The sequence below is a fragment of the Grampus griseus genome (genome assembly GCF_964374135.1).
Source record: "Grampus griseus genome assembly, chromosome: 7".
In the NCBI taxonomy this organism is placed as follows: Eukaryota; Metazoa; Chordata; class Mammalia; order Artiodactyla; family Delphinidae; genus Grampus; species Grampus griseus.
In genome coordinates, this window is record NC_139001.1 from 11,149,101 (window position 1) to 11,162,985 (window position 13,885).

At 34.1% G+C, this 13,885-nt stretch overlaps 1 protein-coding gene across 7 annotated transcripts in view; it reads right to left on the reverse strand.

Annotated features, from left to right (window-relative positions):
• Window positions 1–13,885, reverse strand: part of AGFG1 (ArfGAP with FG repeats 1) — a gene marked incomplete at its 5' end in the record, with an annotated part of 74,271 nt that overhangs the window by 15,251 nt on the left and 45,135 nt on the right. For 2 of the 7 annotated variants that reach the window (XM_082658842.1, XM_082658841.1), the window contains 5 exons: window positions 437–646; window positions 1,947–2,018; window positions 2,689–2,808; window positions 8,591–8,744; window positions 9,773–9,935. In XM_082658842.1, the coding sequence (XP_082514968.1) occupies window positions 437–646; window positions 1,947–2,018; window positions 2,689–2,808; window positions 8,591–8,744; window positions 9,773–9,935 (719 nt within the window). The remainder of the gene's footprint in view (window positions 1–436; window positions 647–1,946; window positions 2,019–2,688; window positions 2,809–8,590; window positions 8,745–9,772; window positions 9,936–13,885) is intronic. The other 5 variants (XM_082658844.1, XM_082658843.1, XM_082658846.1 and 2 more) reach the window with 3 other exon arrangements.

Genomic DNA, 13,885 nt, shown 5'->3' on the forward strand with positions numbered 1-13,885 from the left:
TTCTAGCCTTAAGACCAAAACTAGGTATAAAAATACACTGTAAATATCTTGTTTCTTTAAATAAATACAAAAATATTAATAGAACGTAGTTCAAAACAAATATATCACAGAACCTACCAAATAATCCTCTAGTCATCTCTATTAATAGGATTTCTTGGCCCTTTATGGCCTTAGAACAATAAAGCATGCTTTATAAGAAAAAATTAAATTTTTGTTAATTATTTTCTTTTAAATCTAGACGTTTACAAGTAGTTTCTAGGCCTCCCATTGTGTAGTTATTTCAGATCCAAAATGTGCCAAATAGTCATGAACATTTAGTGTAAACTAAACATCTATACAACTAAGAAAAGCACATCCTCAGATTTTAATAAATACAACCAAATTTAGAGGACTGTTTAATATACAAATTTGTATTCGTCTGTTTAAAGGTTGATACCTTGCCCGGCACTGAAGATATTGTCTAAATTAGCAAGTGCCGCATATTTGTCTGTAGTCTGTAGACCAGCTTTGTTCGCTGAAACTTTACTAACAGCTGATGCTGTTTGATGACTCTGGGAAGTATTGAAGGTTCCAAAATCAGCACTGGAGGATTTGGGGAAGTTATCAAAATGAGCAAAATTAGCATTTACTGATCCAGCACTTCCACCTGTAACAGAACAGACAGAAAACTTGACATTGCTAGATTTTTCCCAATATCCTTTGATAAAGATTATATGATCATTTCTTCCTAAATTAAGTGTTCTATAAACAATCCTAAATTCTTAAAATTAAAAACTGGCAAATGGCATTCAACTTTTATTATCTACACGTGACTTTCCATAATTTACAAAACTAGATTTTCAAAGGCCCTGGCAACATACAGGGCAACAAGTTTCTGTGTGTAATTTTCTATCCTGGAATGAAGAAAATAATTCACAGGAGAGCGTCTCCATGCTACCTAATTTGAAACTCAGTTACTTCATAGAACATTCAGCTATGTATACTACGACCTTTTACTAATTCTCCCTAAACAAACTCTGTAGGCAAGATGCAAAATATCTTACACTACAGAAGTTTTGTAGTTCCAACAGAGACCTGGTTGAAACAAATCCCAGGGTAGAGATTTAAAATGTTTACAATGTACTACTTTGATCCAAATTTCTTAAAAGGTGGTTTTTGAGCTTTAGACTTATTTTACTTGAAGAGCTATTACTTAATTCCACATAATAATTTAATGTACACACAACACCACAATGTCTTCAGTAAAATTATGCCCTAATATATAGCTCAAGGAAAAAATTATTACATCAACTTTATCCTGCTAAGATTTTAAAGACTGTTCTGTATTCTAGAGAACTCCCTAAGGTACTACTAAAATACTGAAACCAGTATATATTCATTCTACACTGTTGGTGCTACACTTTTGATGTTGATTCTTTATGCCTAAACATTAGTCTCAGCAATCAAGATAGTAGATAGATATAGATATTTATATATTAAAGTGAGAGCAAAGCACACTTATAGGTATTTCAGAAACAAAGGTTACACCCTATTTTTTAAAAAACCACAAACACTTTCCATCAATCAGTTTTTTATGCATTCTAAAACAAATATATTTCTTTCAGGAATTAAACTCTCGTTGTTTTCGATTAAAACTAAGTAATGTTTGTATTTAAAAGACTGTGATCTGTTACAAGGAGCTGATGAACAAAGTACATACTGAGCTTTCAAAATCTGTATGAAGAAATTTATTTCAAATTAATAAAAACTGAATTATTAAATCAACTAACTCTGTTATGGTATACTACTATGTTCTCTGAGTTTAGCAATAGTGGAGAGAGTAAAAGTGAGAATTTCTGAAGGATTATCGTTAAAAGATGATTAACATTCTATAATTGAAAAACCTAAAAAATATAGCACAAAACATACAAATTAGTAAAAGATGCCTACGTGACAACAGAACTTACTGTTGGAAGCCTGGAGAGGAAAAGCTGAAGTAAATTCACCAAAACTGCAGCTAGATGAAAGCATTCTAAATGCTGGACAGCCAGATATTATGTAAATGATGAAATTTAAAGAAAAAAAAGAAAGAAAGAAAGAAAGAAAATTGAAAGAAAAGGCTTTAAGACAATACAGAGTTAAAAGCTGAACGAAAAATAATCAGCCAAAGATCTAAACAAAGGTTCAATGAGTTTCTGAAAACAATACAGTTTATGGGAGAGTATTCAATTTTTAAAGACCAATTCCTGCACAGAAAACTATTTAAAGTTTATTAAAATGACTGTTAAATAATCTACTCAACTAATAATATTTATTTTCTGAAGCTTGTTGCCCTGAAAATTACTTAACGTTTTTAGTTCTATGGAAGCAAGCAATCAACTAGCTTCCTTTATTCAGAATTAAATCGTAATGTGTTTTGTGAACCTAAAAAACTTTTAGTACTTTAATACCTCTGTGCCTAAGAAATTTAAGGAAGATTCATGTGCAGGAAAAGGAAAATAGATGTGAATTAGACAAAATACTAGCGTTCAGAAAAACGAACAAAGAAAAATATAAAGATTTCAGGTTTCCCCAGAGCTTTGTAAGACAGAACTAATTTAGAACCAGATAATCACAGAATTTAAGTTTAGAGTAATGTTCCAAAACTACCTCTAGAGAGTTTTTTATTTTTTGAAGTAAACATTTAAGCATAATGCTGGAGAGCTCTACCTGTAGATTGGGGCTGAAAAGAAGAGTGGCTTGCTGTGGGGAAACCTCCAAAATTACTCGAACCACTAGACTGTCCAAATGCATCAAAGTTTGCAAAATCTGCATTTGCAGAATTCTGAGCTGTAAATGGTAAGGAACAATATATGTTAATGAATATGAAAATTATAAATGAAAAATATGATAAATGAATTTAAGAATTTTATGAAAGTTTCTATGTCTCACAACTTACTTTAAAGAAAACTCATTTAGAAATCAGATTTTAAATTCTACCAGTGTTTATTTCACCCAACTTCAAGCAATTTATTAAAGGGTATCCAGGAATTTCCAAAAACGCTTTGTACAATGATAAATTTGTACACAATAGCCTTTGAGTGACCTCAGGAATAGTAAAGTGCCTCTATTAAAGGAAACTCTGAATTAAGAGCACTAAATATTTAGTTACAGTAAAGCAGATAGAGATGCAGGATACAGGATACATTTGGAAAATTCAGATTTAAAATAGTGATAAGTGATTCATCAGTTATGTGAACCTAAAATAATGATACAAAGATGGCTTAATTACATTAAATCTTTTGGTTGCTTTTTGAGTTTACAACGATGTCACACCATAGCATATTTAAAAAAGAAAACTCGAGTGTATAAAAAGAAGGACATGATCACCAAATACATTGAAGATACTCATTTTATTAGGACGCTGCCATTTTAAAACACATATTAAAACTTAAGAAATGATAAAAACGTAAAAATCATAGCATAAATGCACCTCATACCCAGTGAAAAAGACCAACTGGCATTTCCCAACTGGTCACCAACCTAAGAGCAAAACTCCAGGCTTCCCTAAAGTTAAAATATGTAAGTAAAACGAAATAACTCAAAAGACTTTTTTTAAGGCAAAACAGATGCTGGATAAGATTTTTATAGAGGATAAGATAAGAATAAGAAGTGGTTGGTATGCAGGAAAGGGAATGCTAAGTGGTAAGAACAAAAAGCACGTCCAAAAGATGGAGAAAGATTATAATATGTCACCAACAAAGTGAGTGAGCCACTTAAACCCTCTGCAGGCAATTCTACTTCTAGGTAGTTTTTGTAAAGAGATAATATTGCAAATGAGCATGGCTGAATCTAACAGCTAAACAATGTGTTTTTTATAATAATGAAAAACTTAGAAACTCAAATGGCCGACGAGAGATCACTTAAATATATTATGGAACATCATACAATGGAATATAATGCAGCCATTTAAAAAATTCATGTAAAAGAATATTTAGCCCGATACAAAAATACTTACAGCTACGTAAGTAAGATAAATAGGTTAATAAATTCCAGATACATTTTCATCTGCTAATTTCATTAAACATGGCATCATGTGCATAGAAAATCTGCATTTTAGTTAAATCAAAGTAGTGAGATTTCAGGGAGGTATCATTTCCTTCTTTGTTTGCCTGAGTTCGCTAAGCTTTTTCAATGAATATGTACTCTACTTGTAAACAAACCAAAAGAAGTCACTAAGCAAAAAAATTTTCCATTAACAAAGTAAAACATTATTGTAGGAAGAAAATCAGGAAAACTTAACAGTATTTCATGTAATTGCTGTTTTATCTATCTAAATGGATATGACGGGGGCGGGAGAGGAATGTACCTAGAGTAACCCCCTTTTCCTACACACATGTGCCACTTCCCTTCTAGTGTCTTCACACCTACCACTTCTGACGAGTGGAGTGCTATCCCCACATGTCACTGCTCACACTGCGTTCTTGAAAACCTTTTTGAAACACATCTGACCTGGCCCTTAAGCACTACACACTAGAACCTAAATTAAAAGGCTGCTTATTGCTTAACAATATAAATTCTGTATTCTGGACTCCCTACAATATTTTGTCTGTTTTTACTTAATATGATAAAATTCAACTTTTTTACAGGCTGAAATTTTACTTTCCCCAAAAGAAATATAATGGAAGAAATACTAATAGATAAATAATAAATTTTAAAAATTAATTTCCTAAAAAATATTTTGAAAGGAATATCTATACCAGTTTAAATATAAGTTTAAATAGTTACCATTTAGCATTGCTGAGAACACCAGTAAAAAAGTACAGTTTAGTGAAAAGGGAATCTAAGATAAGAATCAGGGAACTCCATCCTAACATAAGTAACTGTAAACCATTGGACAAGTCCCTCAATTGTTCTGGCTCTACCAGTATTCTCACTAACAAAATGAGAAGATTTGCTAGATGGTCTCTACTAGCAAAACCAACAAACACTATAATTCTACAACTTATGAAACAACAGAAATAAATTTCTTAAGAGCTTTGAAATACTAAGCCAAAGAGAAGAAAATTCTACTAAAAGACAAAATAAGTTTATTAAGGCCAAAATAGGTAATAAATAGATAATATAACTATAAACCAAATGAATAGAGAACACGATATAGGAAATTCTCAAATTTAGAGTGGATTATATTCCAAAATGCAAGTTTCCAAGTTTTTTGAACACTTAGCTGTACAGTTGAGAACAACAAATGAAACATCTGTCCCTTGTAGAAACAAGAATTGGGTCCCTAAGCTAGTTTGTGGCTTATAACCTCAAACATATGTGTAGCCTATAATAATACATATTCTACATGTAACTTGTATTTAGAACATCATATGGGAAAATTTTACATTTAACATGTTTCAACAACATCAGGGGAAAAAAATCAGTTCAATGCAGGCTTCCCTGGCGGCACAGTGGTTGAGAGTCTGCCTGCTAATGCAGGGGACACGGGTTCGAGCCCTGGTCTGGGAGGATCCCACATGCCGCGGAGCAATTGGGCCCGTGAGCCACAACTACTGAGCCTGCGTGTCTGGAGCCTGTGCTCCGCAATAAGAAAGGCCGCGATAGTGAGTGGCCACCGCTTGCCACAACTAGAGAAAGCCCTCGCGCAGAAACGAAGACCCAACACAGCAAAAATAAATTAATTAATAAATAAACTCCTACCCCCAACATCTTCTTAAAAAAAAAAAATCAGTTCAATGCAATCCATTTTGTTGAGCAAGCCTATTTTATCACATTTATATTTTCCCAATGATTTCCCACCAGAGCACCAAACACACTCATCAAATACCTATTCACTATAGCAAGACAGGGTTTTGTAATACTTCTATCCGTTTTTATTTGTAGACACTGAATCTAGTGTCTTCAACAACTGATTATAGTAACTTTTTAAATCTGTAAAGTGTTGCGGAATGAAACTGATAAACACAACTTTGGAAATTAAACACTAATAAATTCAGTAAACAAAAATTACTATCTGGAACCTCAAACAATCTCTACACAAAGAAATCCAAACTAAAAAGAATGTGACAAAATAATAAAGATGCTTTTTACACAGTCTTATTCAAAAAGTACAAAGGAGTCAACTCAGAATTTAGAATTTAAGGCACCAAGTTAATGAGCCTGAATCTTGCCAAGAGTTGTCTTTACTCTTCGGTGAGCAACAGATACTCATGAGAAAGGAAAAAAAAAAATGTAGAGGCCAGAGGATGGAAACAGGCAACCCTCATCAAATTCAGCTGACAAACAGACTTTGTTTCACCTATATGATAGTTTATTTTCATTAATTCCTAACATTTAAAAAGAGAGCATTTCACATTACATAACAAGTTTTCATACTTCTCTTAAAAGAAAATCGGTGTATTTAGTAATCCTGAGCCTGTATTTTCATGTGGCAACAGGAGATTATAGACCATCCCCCTTTGAAAGGGGCACTGCATTATATTATTCATTTGTGTTAACTGGGTGGCAAGGCAATTGAGTTTGACATCCCTCATATAAGGTGTGGCCAAAATCAATTACAGTTTACAGTTCACAGGTTTTGTGATACGTTTATTACCAAGCAAAATAACTATTACATGCTGTAGTAAATTATGTTTCTAACTGCATGCCTATTTCTGTAGAAGATGACTTTTCCTGAACATAATACTGACCCCACCACTGACACATATCCACACACACACCAACTCAGCCAGAATGTTCAAATAAAGAAGGGTAAAGACTTCTGGCTTTTAACCCACTGAACTATCTGCAAAAGAACAGTTTTCCCTTTAAAACAATGCCGGCCAGATTGGCGTATCTGAATAATTACTGTTTGCTATTAAAAGTTCCATTTGTCACATCAATGTGTTCAGGAGAAAATTTTCACCTAATGTATTTTTTTTTTTAAATGATAAGTTCAGGGTAAAAACTCAGCTATCAATGACTTTGTATCTATGAACCATGTATGGAAAAGTAAAAATTCAGAGTGCTTGCAAAGGCTCTGGAAAAAGACATTTCAGATTGAACTGTGACACCAATTTAAAACTTACTTAAGGTAAAATGTGAAAGATGGCATCAACTATACTAGAAGGGAAAATAAATGAGTAATTTTATTAGCTTGTTCTTGCAATATCCATATATATTTTATGCTCCTGGGATCAATCAAATGAAGTAAGAAAAGAGTGATCTGAGTAGTCATCTGTAAATACAAAAGAACTTCAGGCTAAAAAACTATTAGTCTCAGGCAACCTGACCTAATCTACATGGTTATTCAACTACTTCCTCACAGACACATCTGTCCTACCATTTCTGCCATATGTGGAAAAGAGACAAAATAGTTAAGATTTACTATCTTCTATCAATCTGATAAAATCATACATTTCTCTCTCTCTTAACATTTTCTACAATTAAATAATGACAATTATTTTCAAAAAGCATTTTAAGGGGGTTATTAAAAGTATGAGGGTAATCACGGTACAAATTAGTCTGTGGAGCTGCACTGTCTTGTCTATTTTTGGCTAATATGATTACACAGAAAAGTGTAACATCAATTCCCTGACTTGCAAATATTCACAAATTGCGTTTAGAGACAAAAACACAAAACAAAAACACACATACACACACACAAGGGAAACATGAAATAAGTCATGAAATAAGCTGAAAATTTACAAAAGAGTTTGGCAGTTACTTTTCCATCATTTCAAATTACATTTCCATAAACCTAAAACTGAGATAAATGCAGAATACTCATAAATTACAGAAGGTTCACTCTCTATTCACTGAGTCTTCCACCACCAACTCTTTTGGCCACCATTCGAAAACCAAGAGGGGGGACAGAAGCTAGGGCTCCTGTCTGCTCAGAGAGGGAACTGGCTTCCCACCTAGAGTATGAAGGGAAGAGTCTCCTCAGCCTCCTTCTGGACTTCTGGGCTCAGCCAATGTAAAGCAGATGGAAACCCACCACAGCCCTAACAGCGCGAGCCTCCCGATTTCTTACCCTTCTCAGTACAATCTCTCCTGAAAGAAATTCTCATCCTAGAATCCCTTTTGAAAAGCAAACACACACACACACACACACACACACACACACACACACACACACACACATAAATCACACCACAACTTCCTTCTGTAGCATATTCTTAGAAAATGTTTCCACTGGTATTTAAAACAAAAAATTCCTTCAATGCTTGATAGAAATAAATGTGGCTGAAGAGCAGGTTTTCCATAATTTTCCAAACTATCTCAAAAGGCACATTTCTGGATGCATATATACATGACATACTTTGTACCATTATTATCCAACTATAAGCCAGGACGTGAAATTGAAAGGAAAAAAAATAAGTGGGAGAGCATCGCAATTTCATAGGTGAATAAAAGAAGGTAAAATAAATCCCAAAGTACTAATAGGAAATCAATTCAGTAAGCACTGGCTTCAGTTATGCTTAAAAAACAGTGAAATATATATATGCAAAAAACAGAAAGCAAAGTTTCAAATTATCAAATAAAACTGCTTCAAAATGACCAAATCAATTCTTAAATTAGTGTACAATATTTAATTTGATGATAATTCAATCACTCTGGCAAAAGCTGCTGGGAAAAAACTTACCTGCATGACTGTTGAAATGTGCAAAGTTTGCAAAATTGGCTGTAGCTGTTGACTGAGGTGCTGGAGCAGCAAAGATGTCTGAGCCAAGATCACTTAAAAGGTCAAACTGCTTCTTTTCCTGCTGCTGCCCTTGAGAGCGACCTACAACAGGAGACTATAAACCACATATTAACTATAAAGAACTTCCAGTCAGATCTGCTGAATTTTTATACCACTACTTCCAATTCACCAAGCTTAAAACACAGTTTAAAGATTACATAATCTTCCATTTGTAGAGTTTTGAGTTCTTTGATGTTTTTTGAAAAGCACAAATTTTCAACATCTATTCCCATATTATCTTTCAATGTTAAGTACAGAGTCAAAAGCAATGAAATATAATTACAACAGTTGTTACACCTCATGACACGAGACAGACTTACTGCTAAGACAGTATGATGATAAGGCTTTCATAGGACAAATCTTTTATCCATGGGAAGAGTTACAATATACTGACTTTACCCTTCTCTTCATTTTCTACTCAGACCTTTGATGAAAGTGGAGCAACTTATCTAGATGCCCTAGTATGTGCATTATTTTAAAAGGTGGAATTTAATTCAAATAGTACCATGCCTCAGAATCATTCTTGTGTAGGACAGACATTATAATGCCACACAGTAACAGATCTGTCACAGCTCGCTGACTATCATGAAGTACAGAAGCATAAACTCTAGACACCAACTGCTGAAAAGACTTCAGTTTTTTAGAATATGCTATGTAATGCAAAGCCACCTGCGTTTCAACGATAAACATGCTTCACAATCAGGATGGAGAAAAAATTCTATGCTTGAGAAATCCTTTCCTGTAAAAGAATATCACAGAGGCCATACTGTTCTAACTCTGATGGTCACCACAGATTCATGTTTTACCACTGCATGTTATATGATACGTATGATACATATATGTTGATAGATAGCTATAACAATGTTCCTGTACAGCTTTACAAACTCGTATTCGCAATAGCAAAAAGAACAAACATAGACACATTCCAACCACTTAACCAAGTATCTTTTAATGTATTATAAACCATTAGGACACAATGCTACTGGTATATAAGGTTATGCAACTGTCTTAATGAATTCCCAAATTCATGGTACTCAATCCTCCTTAAGAAGAAGCCTCTACAAAGACTTAAAAACTACTCACCTGACTAGGTGTGCCCTTATTTAAATGCAGTGCTGGTGCTGAATCTCCTAAAAGAGATTTCAGTGGTTTGACCTCAGGTGTGCTGCTTGTGCTACTGGCAGAGGACCCTGAAATAGATGCATGAACTGATGCCACCACTTTGGCTTGTTCTGGTGGGACATACCTAAAACATACGAAAAGTTAAACAGGCAGTTAACTAAGGAAGATGTACGGAACACTAAGCTCAAAATGATAAGCTTAATTCTAATTTGTACAAGACTGTTTTGATATTAATCTTATTTCAAAACCGTCTTAGAACTGATAGCTTAAGACTACACTTAATTAAAATATTCAGAGAAAGGGTAATAAAGACTAACCACAAAACTTGTTTCGATTATTTACTTACAGTTTTTCTAATAAATACAATATATTAAATAACTGCTTTTTTAAAAAAAGAGGACTCGTAGTTAATCATGATGATAGTTAATAACTCTAATTTTTAAAAACCAAAGTATCGTATGCTCATAAATAACGTTTGAAAACAGAGAAGGAAGGAGAAACATTTATTATATTACACTTAGTAGCCCAAAATATAAAGGTCTATTACAAATCTATAAGATTAACAACACAATTTTTAAATGGACAGAAGCAATTCACCAAGGGAGACAAAGAAATGAAAATACTTGTAACCGAATAAAAATGTAAATTAAAATGACATTCGCATTTGATCTGAGTATAAACTTTACAAACTGTGTTACTCTCTATTAAAATACATAAATAGGTATACTCTGTGCCCCAGAAGTGCCATTTCTAGTAACTTATCCTTAGGAAATAATTGACTAACTGTACACACATAAATGTATACGTAGGTTATCACAGCACTCCTTAAAATTTTAAAAATTGGACAATAAACCAAAATCCACCAGGAGAAAAATGCTTAAAAGGATTATACTAACATCTATATAATAGAATAATACATAGCTACTCTGTCTTGACATGCAAATATGTCCATAAGACTTTACAGGTCTTTCACGTTTGATCTCAGTCATGTAAGAATTCACAGGATCAAGGGAGTAAAGGAAGGAAAGAGAGGTAGTTAAGAATATAATGCCCAAATATTGGCAACGCTAATCTCCAGCGCTGGGATTATGTGAGAGCTTTTGCTCTCTGTATTTCTAGGGTTTGTTCTACCTACCCTCCTTCCCCATATTACACAGGTGGGAGAAGTAGAAAAACAGAGCTTTTCTACTCTGTTCCAGAATCTGAGTTCAAATCCCAACTCCATCACTCGATAGCTATGAAACGTAGGGCAAACTACTTCAACTCTCTGTGCATCCAAATTTTCTTCTAAAACACTGACATATGGTTGTTATGAGGTATAAACAAGTTAACATTTATGAAGTACTTAGAACAGTTTTCTGGTACAGGTGTTAGCTACACAAGTGTTGGCAATTATCAAATTATATAATAATCACGAACAATAAAACTGCTTTGTTTTTTCCAGTATATGGGAGAAAACAGGAAGTCACACTTTCCCATAATTTGGCCTATCAGTGATAATGCCAATTTCTGAGTATAGCCAAGTCTTATTAATGGATAAAATCAGATAATAGTCTTTGGCTCAAAGGCTTGCTTAACTAAAACAGCTAAGCATGTATAGCATAGGAATTGAGTCTGAAAACTGGTTAAAAGAACAATTTCAAAATCCCTTTAGATGACAGCAACAGTCTCAATGTTCTAAGTGCAGTTGCCCAGTGAGGCTTTTTAGGGAGAGTGCATTTGGATAGTGCTTATGCCCTGTTAAAAACCCACTGCCCCACTCCAGTGACACGTCACAGGTATGCAGGTATGCAGGAGTGTGAGTTTAAAATGCACAGGTCCCAGCCTAGCTGAATGTTGGTCACTCCCTCTCCCCTACCCAACAACTGAAGTTTTGGGTATTTTTCTTATTAACTATCCTTATTTGTATTGTATTTCTCTTATTAACTACTTCTCTTATTTATTAACTATTTCTCTTATTCTCTTATTAACTATCCTGTTTCTCAGGACAGAAAAGATAACACAAATTATAATTATTTGAGGTTTACAATTATTTGCTTACTGTTTGAATGAATTATTTTTATTTTGTTATTATTATTAATGTGGGGGGGGGTTCCTGGTTTTAATTCTATAAACCTTATTCACACACACTTTTCTCTTAGTAGTTGAAGCTAAACTATCTGAAATCCCAGCTAAGTCCTATTCAAACTAACTCTGAGCTGGTAAAAGTAAAACTGTTGGGAAAATCAAAAGTTAGGCCAAGGCTATCAAGCAGAAATGTCTTAACTACAGGAAAGGGTCTAGGAAAAGGTCTAAGAAATTAAGAACTAAAATGATAAAAAGATAATTATACACTTCATTTTAAGAGAATCATTTATGGCACCATGTTTTTACTATCACTGCATCTTCTAAGTTTTTTCTTTCCTGAACTAAAATCTTACTGATATGTTTTCTTCTACATTCATACTTAATGTTTCTAGTAATGCTGAATATATAGCCCTGGCAAAAATTAGTCTCCTCTAGGGAATACAAAGTTCACAGAACATACAAATCAGAGCCACTTCTTTCTACCATGCTCACTTAATGTAGGTAGAGATATCTCACTCATAACCATGGCAATTATTCCCTCAACCAAAACAAGCTCTTGAAGATATTCTCTGGGTTCAAATACAGCTCCTCAGGGAAACAAGAGGCCATGTACTTCCTCATTACCTATTCCTTCTATTTGTGACTCTCTCTCTCATCTTCTTAACGTCCCAAGAAGGAAAATATACACTACTGAATACTGATAAAGAAACAACCAAGAATTCATCACTGAGTTTCAGTAAACTGACTTAAATTGTACTCATACAGGTAAAAATGAAGAGCTCAAAGTAATTGAACACTACTAGTTCTATGAATATACCCCCTGCTCTGCTTTAAAAGGCTTACTAGCCAATTCATACCTGTCTTAATTCCTTTTTAAAAATTAACATCTGACAGATTTAGTTAAAAAGGTATAAAATCTTCCTTCTTAAACAGGTAGAGTAAAATGACTTCTTGGTTGGGCAGTGAGTGATATTTTGAGCAAAGAATTACTACAACATGCAATCAAGTGAATGAATAGATTGCTTCATGAGTGCTTTAGCACAGTGCCTAGTATATAAAAGATAGTAAATAAACACTTGCTAAATGAAGGAAGATTTCCGCCCCCTCAGTGGAGCAGGCAGAACATACACATTTATTAATTTTGCTCTCTTACATGGATGCAGTTCGTGGTGCCCAAAAAAATTACAATATTAAATCAAAGATCACTGATTACAGATCACTGATTACAAAACACATGACAGATATATAAATAATGGAAAAGTTTGAAGTATCTGAAGAATTTCCAAAGTGTGACAGAGAGAAATGAAGTGAGCAAATGCTACTGGAGAAACAGCACTAAGAGACTTGCTCAGTGCAGGGCTGCCATAACCTGCAATTTGTAAAAAAAAATCTGTGAAGTACAATAAAGTGAAGCACAGTAAAATGAGATATGCCTGTATATTGCACTTCCGTCATTCCCAGAATTGTGCCTGTGTCCCTTTTCAACCAATCTTTCCCCATTCGCCAACTGAAAAACATTTGAGTTATTCCCACTTTTTTTTTTTTTACATCTTTATTGGAGTATAATTGCTTTACAATGGTGTGTTAGTTTCTGCTTTATAACAAAAGTGAATCAGTTATACATATACATATGTTCCCATATCTCTTTCCTGTTGTGTCTCCCTCCCTCCCACCCTCCCTATCCCACCCCTCTAGGTGGTCACAAAGCACCGAGCTCATCTCCCTGTGCTATGTGGCTACTTCCCACTAGCTATCTATTTTACATTTAGTATATATGTCCATGCCACTCTCTCACTTTGTCACAGCTTACTCTTCCCCCTCCCCATATCCTCAAGTCCATTCTCTAGTAGGTCTTTGTCTTTACTCCTGTCTTACCCCTAGGTTCTTCATGACATTTTTTTTCCTTAGATTCCATATATATGTGTTAGCATACGGTATTTGTCTTTCTCTTTCTGACTTACTTCACTCTGTATGACAGACTCTAGGTCCATCCACCTCACTACAAAT